General features: G+C 35.4%; 1 protein-coding gene across 1 annotated transcript; it reads left to right on the forward strand.

Annotated features, from left to right (window-relative positions):
• Positions 1-1,225: 1,225 nt before the first annotated feature.
• Positions 1,226-1,699, forward strand: LOC122310231. The gene has a single exon (XM_043124114.1). It carries the CDS (start codon positions 1,226-1,228, stop codon positions 1,697-1,699), a length of 474 nt encoding a protein of 157 aa, XP_042980048.1.
• Positions 1,700-10,702: the final 9,003 nt, after the last annotated feature.

Raw genomic sequence — 10,702 nt, forward strand, 5'->3', positions numbered from 1 at the left:
TTAGAGTCACGTAAGGTTAAGGAAGATTTAGTAAAAAGTGAGGGAGGTCCAGCTGTCACACCCATGGACCCAAGCAATAAGGAAAACCCCTCAATGGAACTGGCTAGCAAAATACCTGCTTTAACTACCAACAAGAAACTAGGTAGAAGGCCTACGGAACACACCACTAGAAGATGGAAGAGGCTGGCTCGTGTAAGGACACCAGAAATAGCAAGCAATGAAGAGGAAACTCTAACTGAAATATCAAACTATTCCTTGAGAGCAGGCAATAAGAGGAATGGAAAATGGATCCATAATAGCAAAGAACCTGTTCCAAAGAAATAGAAGGGGAAGGAGAACACCAATGGAAACATCATCTCTAAGGTAGTGGCTGGTACCTAGCCCTGACAACATCAATGACCATCCTAGTTTGAAACTGCCGAGGGCTTGGGAACCCTCAGACAGTTAGATCCCTTAACCTACTTGTTAAGGATAAGTGCCCAACCATGGTTTTTCTTATGGAAACCAAGTGTTCTAAAACAATGATAGAAGAAGTTAGTAGAAGATTGAAGTTTGAAGCATGCCTGGCAGTAGATAGTAGAGGAAGCAGTGGGGGCCTTGCACTAATGTGGAAAACAAGTGTAAATGTAACAATTCATAACTACTCGAGATGGCACATCAGTGCTTATGTTACAACAGAAAAAGAGAAGCCATGGTTCTTCATGGGCTTTTATGGCCATCCTGAGATAGCTAAGAGACATCAAAGTTGGGAGTTCCTCAAATCCCTCAAACTAACAACCAAAACACCTTGGATTTGCTATGGAGACTTTAATGAAATTGTATGTCAGGCAAAGAAGAAGGGAGGTGGCCCAAGACCTTACAAACAGATGGAACTCTTCAGAAACACACTCGAGTGGTGCAATGTGAATCCAGTGGTTACCCAGGGTCCAAAATTCACTTGGGCCAACAATAAAGCTAAGGAAAGTTTCACTAAAGAAAGACTAGATTGTGCACTTGCTAACCCAGAATGGTTGCAAGAATTTAAGGATTCCTATGTTAGGGTGCTGCCAATCTTATCCTCAGACCACACCCCCTACTGATCAGCATTGGCACCTGCCAGGGGCAACAAAGTACTAGAAGCAAGTGTTTTAGATTTGAAGCATCATGGGCCTTGAAAGATGAATTTCCAACTATAATCAAAGAAGCCTAGACAAAGCCTGCAGAGGGGGAAATTCATTCTGAGGCAATGAGGAACAGATTGAGACAATGTGGGGAGGAACTTCAGAAGTGGAACATGAAGGTCAACAGAAGAGCTCCAACTGAGATAAGGCAGAAATTGAAAAGATTGGGTGAGCTACAAGAAGCAGGTAGTGGAGACCACCATGAAGATGTTAGGAACCTACAAAGAGAGATTGACCTGGCTCTGGTTGAAGATGAACTGAGGTGGAATCAAAGAGCCAAACAACATTGGCTACAGAAAGAAGACAAAAACACAACCTTTTACCACCTACATGCTTCTCACAGAAGAAAGGTTAATAGAATCTCACAAGTTCTGGATCATAGGAACAACATGGTGTCAGAAAAGGAGGAGATAAGAGCCACACTCACAAGATTTTTCTTAGAATTATTCACCTCTTCCTCTCCCTCAGGAAGACTGCATAAAGGACCTACCCTCAAGAGTAACAAGAAGCATGAACTCTTTCCTACTATAGAGGTTTGAAGAAGCTGAAGTCACAAGTGTTGTTTCCCAAATGAAAGGAATGGGATCTCCTGGGCCAGATGGCTTCCCAGCTTTGTTCTACCAACAAAATTGGGATATCACAAGTAAGAAGGTGACAACTTTTGTGCTAAACATTCTCAACAAAGTAGGTTCTCTGGAAAGGGTAAATGATACTTATATATCCTTGATCCCAAAGGTCAAAAACCCCACAAGAGTGTCTGATTTTAGACCCATTAGTTTTTGTAATGTAATATACAAAATTGTTGCAAAAGTGATTTCCAATAAACTTAAGCTTGTATTACCTGACATAATCTCTATGAATCAAAGTGCTTTTGTCCCAGGTAGAGCTATAACTGACAACATCTTGGTGGCCTACGAGACACTACACACTATGTCCACTAGAATGCAAGGCAAGACAACTTACATGACACTGAAACTCGATATGAGCAAGGCTTATGACTGAGTGGAATGGTCCTTCCTAGAGTCTGTAATGTGCAAGATGGGTTTTGATAGAAAATGTATTGCACTTGTGATGAATTGCCTCACTTCTGTCACTTACTCAATCTTGATCAATGGAGAAGCACAGGAGAGTTTTAAACTAACCCGTGGTCTAAGGCAGGGGGATCCTTTGTCCCCCTACCTATTCATCATCTATGCAGAAGCACTCTCAAGCTTACTATCCCAAGCAGAAATCCAATGCAAGCTTTCGAGTGTACTAGTGGAAAGGGGACCAGTTAAAGTCAATCACCTATTTTTTGTTGATGATAGCATGTTATTTTGCAAAGCAAACACCCTCGAATGGAGGAGACTAATGCACATCCTGAAGTGTTATGAACAAGCCTCTGGACAACTGCTAAATAAAGAGAAGTCATCCATCTTCTTCAGCAGAAATACACCACCTGAATTTAGAGTTCACATCCTTCGAATAGCAGGAGTTAATGCAACAGGATCATTTGAGAGGTACTTAGGCCTACCAGCTATGGTGGCAAGAGCAAAGGTAACCTGCTTTCATGGATTGATTGATAGAACATGGGCCAAGATAACAAACTGGAAAACAAAAAGTCTGTCATCAGCTGGAAGAGAAGTACTCCTGAAATCAGTACTGCAGGCCATCCCCACTTACACAATGGGCATCTTTCTACTTCCTAAATCAATCACAAACAAATTAGACCAGATTCTAAAGAAGTTTTGGTGGGAGTTTAGTGAGGACCAGTCCAAGATTCACTGGCTAAAATGGAGCAAGATAATCAAAACAAAAGACCAAGGAGGGTTGGGATTTAGAAGCTTCAATAGCTTTAATGTTGCCCTCCTTGCAAAAAATGGGTGGAACATGCTACAAAAACCAGCCTCTCTTCCGGCCATAATCATTAAACAGAAATATTTCCCACGAGGCTCAATTGATGCAAAGGTAGGCAATCGACCATCACTAGCATGGAGGAGCTTACATGCCGGTATCAAGCTTTTAAAAAAAGGATTACAGTGGAGAATTAGAAATGGATCAAGGGTAAAAATTTGGGAAGACAAATGGCTGCCAAGACCTCATTTTCTTGCCCCAACAAGTAGGTCCAATAACATAGAAGAGGTTACAATGGTGGCTGACTTAATAGACCCTTACCTAAGGAGATGGGATGAAAACAAGATTACCACCTTGTTCACTCAACAAGAGGTGGATATAATCAAATCCATACCAATCAACCTAGGGATGAGAGAAGACAAATTGGTCTGAGGAGGCACCATCAATGGCATCTTCTCGGTGAAGAGTGCTTACCATATGCATAGAGAGATTCAGTCCAACCAAGAAAGTGACCCCTCAACTATCAATACTCAAAAAGACCATTTGAAGACTCAGAATGGGGTCAGAATGTTCCTCTGGAGAGCATGTAGTGAAGCCTTAACAACTTTCTCAAACCTTTCAAAGAGGAAAATCATGGAATAAAACAGATGTCCAATCTGTGGCCTTGAAGAAGAGACTCCAGGCCATGCCTTGTGGAACTATGAAGCTGCTCGTGATGTTTGGAGCCAAGCTAGTAGACTAATTCAAAAACTATCTCTGGAAGGACCTTAGTTCAAGGAAATTTGGATGCAAATGGTTCAAAAACTCCCTCAAAATTTTCTAGAAGAAGCAGGGTCGATTGTGAGACTGATATGGACAAGGAGGAATGCTTTTGTGCATGAGAAGGACTTCAGGCACCCAAACTCTATCGTAAGCAAAGTCTATGATGATCTCAGATGTTTAAAAGCAACAAAATAGGTTGTTCAAACTGCAAGCACCACAGAAGGCTTGGAGAACAACTAGAAATAGAAAGCACCCCCGGAAGGGATGTACAAGATGAATTGGGATGCTGGAATTAAGCAATCCAGGGGCCTAATTGGAATTGGAGGATTAATAAGAGACAGTAAGGGACAAGTACTAGGATCCCTCAGAGAAAAAAGAAGCCTCATAGTATCCCTTTTTATAGCAGAAGCATATGCAATGATGATGGCAGGCCTGTTCTGCAAAGAGGCTGGATTCCAATCCATCATATTCGAAGGAGACTCATTGCAGGTTGTGGAAAGGATGCACAAGTCAAAAGATGATTGGAGCCAGGGTGATTTAATTATTGAAGACACAAAACAGGTGCTAGAAGATTTTGTTTTTTGGAACTTTAGCCATACCAAGAGGGATTCTAACATGACAGCACACATGCTAGCCAATAATGCCCTCTTGAGTGATCAAGATCTCTATGTATTAGAGGAGATTCCTAGTTGTATTAGACATGTAGTTCAGCTAGAAGCTTTGTAACAAGTTTAATCAATGGAAGTTTACCCTATTCTAAAAAAAAATAAAATAAAAAAATAAAAAATACCAGGAATTGTATCCACAAGGACAGTCTCAACAATTTTTCAATTAGAATTGGAGCAAAAGTCTTCGAATACAGATGTGTGTGTGGCTAAACCGCCATGTATTTGCCATTAATAAGCATGATTTATCATATGATTTTTCAACTTAAGATTAATTATTATTAATTCTAACTACCTCAAATCACAAGGGACTAACAGTTTTCACGCTAACTCTGTTTAAAGGTTGAACACTCAATCCCCAAAATTTTGGGTAACTATTTCTAGCCTTTTATTTAGGAAAGCCAACCTACTTTCATCTTTTTTTATTTTTTTAATCAAAGTATCTAGGCTCGGTAGTCCTGCAATTTAATTCTCCTATTTTAAATTAATAAACATTAGTGAGGAACACTACAAGTGTAAGCATGTGCAAAATGTTCTTTTAAAAATTGTCCTTCATTTTATATAAATCAAACTAATTCTCATATCAATAAATATCGCATTTTGGTGTTTCAAGTTACACCTCAACACAATATGATGTATCATAGGTCATGCTCTATACTTAGGGTTGAAAATAGATTTTCACAAAATAATTCAGCTTAATTACTCACCAAGATGTTCAAATTGCACAAAAATGCTAGAATGAGTGTGTTAATCATTTGTATTTCAACGCACATCACAATTTTTTTTTTAACTAACACATTTTCAACAAAAAGCCCCCTAACTACATGTTATATTATCCTCAATGTTCAGCAAATGAATATTCAATGAGGTATGCTATACAGGCATGAATTAACAAGATAAACACTGCAGAACACATAACGAAATAAAAATGATTAAAATAAGAAGAAAGAAGTCACTTGAGATACTTAAGTGTACATAAGGAGTAGATTTCTGTCAAAGTTAGAAGACACAAAAGTAAAAGAAAGAAAAATAAAATAAACAATACAGTATATACAATGTGAAATTAGAAATTAATGTTGATAAACAGGATCCTCCAGAGTAGTAGATTCAACCTCTAGAGTAAAATCACCCAAAAATAGTTTCAACCTCTGTCCGCTAACTTTAAAAATATTAACATTCTTCGAATTTTCTATTTCAATAGCCCCAAAAGGATAAACAATTTTTACAACAAATGGACTAGTCCATCGGGATTGAGGCTTGCCAGAAAACAAATTGAGTTTTGAATTATACAACAAAAATTTTTGGGAAAGCTCAAAGGACTTTCGAAAAATATTTTTATTATGAAAAATCTTCATTCTCTCTTTGCAAACATGAGAGTTTTGATAAGTTTCATTCATGATTTCCTCTAACTCATTAAGCTGAAACTTATGAAGAGAGCAAGATTTGTCCATATCAAAATTAAATTGTTCGATTACCCAATAAATATTGTGTCCCAATTCCACAGGCAAGTGACAAGCCTTTTAAAAAATAATTCTATATGGGGACATACCAATCAGAATTTTAAAGGTAGTACGGTATGCCCAAAGTGCATCGATTAGTCGTAAAGACCAATTTTTGTGACTTGGGTTAACCGTCTTTTCTAAAATATTTCTGATCTCCCGATTGGATATCTCAACTTGACCACTTGTTTGTGGGTGATAAGGGGTGGCAACTTTATGAGTAACACTGTATTTTCGTATCAAGGCATCAAAAGGCTTATTGTAAAAATGTTTACTCTCATCACTAATAATGGCTCAAGGTATTCCAAATCTAGATAAAATATTTTCTTTCAAAAATTTCAACACAACTTTATGATCATTTTTCTTACATGGATTGGCCTCAATCCATTTGGATACATAATTGACAGCTACCAAAATGTGGATATTGTCAAAAGAGACTGGAAAGGGTCCCATGAAATTGATGCCTCAATAATGAAATATTTCAACAACCAAAATTAGATTTAATGACATCATATTTCGACGAATAATACCTCCAAATTTTTTACAACATTTACATACTTTACAAAATTCACGAGTGTCCGTGAAGAGGGTAGGTCAATAAAATCCACATTGCAAAATTTTTAAAACTATTTTTTACCGAAAAAAATGGCCACCATATGTCCCAGAGTGACAAAAAGACATTACACTTTGAAATTCATAATCAGAAATATATTGTCTAATTATCTAATCCAGGCAATATTTAAACAGATATAGATCATGCCAAAAGAATGTTTTTACCTCTACACAAAATTTCTTCTTGTCTTGTTGAGTCCAAATGTGAGGAATTTCACTTGTAATAAGAAAATTAATGATATTCGCATGCCAAAGTAATTGAGATATACCAACAAGTTGCTCATTTGAGAATGTATCTTTAATAGAAACTGTCTCCATAGAATCTGAAAGAACAATTCTAAACAAATAGTCAACAACAACATTCTCAACTCTTTTTTTTAATCTTTAATTATCAAATCAATTTATCTTGAATGAGAATTTGAATCAAATTTACTTCATGCACATCATCATCATCACCAGGTTGTTTACAAATATTAAAAATATTCAACTCTAAAGCCATGTTGCCAAAAGAAATTATCATCATACCACTCATACAATTTATTAAAACATTTGAGGTTGCAACGAATGACCTATCTAAAATGATAGAAATTTGAGTGCAATCATCAAAAACAGGTTCTGTGTCCAAAATAATAAAATCTATTGGGAAGTAAAATTTGCCTATTTGCAATAACATATTCTCAACTATCCCTCTCGGTATTTTTATTGAACGGTCAGCAAGATAGAGTGTTACCTTGGTGGGTTTAAGTTCACCAAAATCCAATTGCTCATGTACCAAGTAAGGTAGGAGGTTAATACTAGCACTAAGGTCAAGTAAAACTTTTTCAATTTTAAAATTCTCAATCACACAATAAATTGTTGGACAACCTGGATCTTTATATTTTGGAGGAGAATTATTTTGACGGATGGCGCTTACCTGTTCTATGAGGAAAGTCTTCTTTTACATTTTCATCTTACGCTTTATTGTACACAGATCTTTAAAAAATTTAGCATAAGATGGAATCTGTTTAATGGTATCTAACAAAGGAATGTTAATTTTCACTTGTTTGAAAATTTCAAGAATGTCTACATTTTGAACCAATTTATGAGAATGTTGTAACATTTGGGGAAAAAGACCAGGTATTGGGGCTTTTCTAGACATTTCTAGTTCAACCTTGTCAAGTTCACCATCACTCTTGGAATTTGAAAAATTGTTGGTTTCACCAATTTTCATTGAATACTTTTATTAATTGTTTTTTCATTGCGTAGAGTGTTGATGGACTTGGCATGCTCAAATTTTGAATCACAAGAATTTGAATTTCTTACCTCAATTTGCCATTTGGGATTTGACTGAGGTTGAGCAAGAAACTTACCATTTTCTTGAGTGTACAATGCGGAGGTGAAGTCACTAATAGAACTCCTCACCTCATTAATGGTCTGTATCGTTTGATGGTTGATATTAGCTTACCTCTATATAAAAGTTGTAATGTCTCATCAAAGGTTTTCTTATATGGAGGCACATAAGGAGTAGAAGGCTTTTGAGAATTTTAATTTGAATTAGACTCATTCCTCCAACTAAAGTTGGGGTAATTCCTCCATACAAGATTATATATTTCTGAATAAGGGGAATAAAAATGTCTTTTATAAAAATTCATGGAATTTACTTGTTTGTGCAACATCTCTTTAAAAGCGGGGATTGTTGGACAATCCTAAGTTAGGTGTCCACTAGTCTCTCACATATGTCATAATTTTCTTCTTCTTTTTCAATGACCTTAGTCGAATTTATCTTTCTAAGTTCAATGGTCTCAACTTTTATTGTCAAGCTTGTTATCTTAACATTCATATCATCATTTGCTTTAAGACATACATATCTTTTTGAGACATTGCGTTAGGCTTGAATTTATTTGACCGATCAGAACGATCTGTGTTGTCCCAAGATTGGACATTTTTAGCCAATTGGTCAAAATAGTCTCAAGCATCATTAAGATTTTTATTTAAAAATTCATCATTACACATCATTTTTTACAAACTGGCGCATTTGATATGTTAAACTTTCACTGAAAAAACAAATGGTGCTCCAAATCTCATAGCCGTAAAGTGGGCAAGTTAGTAATAATTCTTTAAAACACTCACAACACTAAAAAAAAGTCTTATTTTCTTTTTGAGAAAAATTCATAATGTTTTTGCGAAGAGTGTTGGTCCTGTGAGAAGAAATTTTTTTTTTTCAAAAATTCTTTGTATTTTTTACCATGTGCCAATAGATATTGGTCTCAAGGAATTAAGCCAATATATAGATTTTTCTTCAAAGAGAATGAGAACAACTTTAATCTAGTAATATCATTATTGACAATTTGGTTTTGCAAAGTTGCACAAACCTTTTTAAATTCTTTCAAATGCAAATACGAACCTTTTGAATCTAAACCATGATACTTGGGAAGTAATTGAATTATTTCTAGTTTTAAATCAAAATTCTCCATATTCGTATGAAAAATTATACAGGATTAAGTACTTATCCTTGTTGGCTGTAAATACTCATGCAAAGTTTTCATGAATATCATCATTTTCGAATTCGTCATGAACACTATGATTGTCAGCCATAGTGTCAAAATAAGAATTCCTTAAATCGCTAGACAACCTATCAACTAATTATTCTAAAACAATTTTCTCTTTTCTCAACCTAAGAGTTTGATCATGTTGCCACGAGATCATTCATCATAGAGGCTCAAGTATGTCAAAAAAATTAAAAGGTGTGAAAAAGTCTCAAAATTAATTATTGCATGCATTACCTAAAGTCTTCTATTCTAAAATCTAATTGAAAATAAGCAAGAAAATAAAAGAGAAAGAAACAAGATTACCAAAATAATGTGAATATGAAAGCAATGCTACTCAATCCATTTCTTAACAAAATAAACAAAAATTGTACCTGCAAAAATAAGAGAAAGTTAACAAAAGATTATTATAAATTGTTTTTTAAAGGAAAAAAAAAACTCTTATCACACGTTGCAATCCTAGCTAATGATGCCAAAAATTCGTTGTACTTAAATTTTGACTCAAACTAGTGAACTAAAAATTTAGAACAGTTTTACTTGCAAATTTACGAGTGTTGTAGTACCTAATAGGGTAGAATCCATAGGGATTGACATATATGATAAGAAAAATAAACTCAAACAATGAAAAGAAATTACTAAAAAGAATGTGCAATCAAATAGAAAAGAAAATTGTTGAGATGAAGAGTTTTTAAAGTAACAAAATAAAACTAAAATGATAAAATAAATTGATATGGAGAACGACTAAGCTTTTGAGGATCCGTATAATAATTTAGAATATTATCTCAATTCAATTTATTTCAATTAAACTATAATAATAATTTTATTTAATTGGAAGATTTAACATTTAAGGCTAAGAAAACTAAGCTCTAATGATTAAACATAACCTGTTTGAATATTACAAGAATTTTTCAAGCATCCATTGTATTCGAAAATCACAATGAATAAAAAAAAAATAGATAATCAAAGTATCCAACAATAAAACCATTCAATCGATTAAATTCTCAATATAAACTCTAATTTTGATATGAAAACAATGTCTAAATCATTAGACTTCACCTCTAACCTTAGTGTGAGAATTTAGCCAACCATGTACATCATAAGAGCCATGGAAATAAAAAAAAAATATTCTCCATTAGATAAATAAAATAAATTACAAAACTCAACACAAGAAAATAGCCACAAGAGAGAAAGTGGAGAGAACATAGAGTCAAAAACTCCCTTTTTGAAAAACTCCCCTGCTCTCCGTAAAAACCAGCTAGGTCACGTCTCTCTCCTAGTCCTTTTTTGGCTCCAAACGAAGAAAAGAAAAACATCCACATTTCCCCTTCGATGTAGTGCTCTGCTTTTTCCAGCGTCCAGTGGCCTTGTGTCTTCCTTCTCGTTTCCTCTGTATGCATTAGTCTCTTGTTTCCAAGCTAAACCAGTGCCCAACGTCCAACCAAAACTCTGAGTCCAATTATCTCTGTGAAATGCAACATCCAATGAAACCTCTCTCCTCTCATGCCAAAGTCCCACAGAAGCCTTTTCGAAAAAATGCCCAAAGTTCTACATCAAAACGCTCCCGTCCCTCTAGAAGCCAAACGAAAAGTATCTCCTCTCATTAAGTGCCAACACTGAAGTCCCTGGTGCCCTGTAGCTGAAATCTC

This window comes from Carya illinoinensis, chromosome 5 (genome assembly GCF_018687715.1).
Source record: "Carya illinoinensis cultivar Pawnee chromosome 5, C.illinoinensisPawnee_v1, whole genome shotgun sequence".
NCBI lineage: Eukaryota > Viridiplantae > Streptophyta > Magnoliopsida > Fagales > Juglandaceae > Carya > Carya illinoinensis.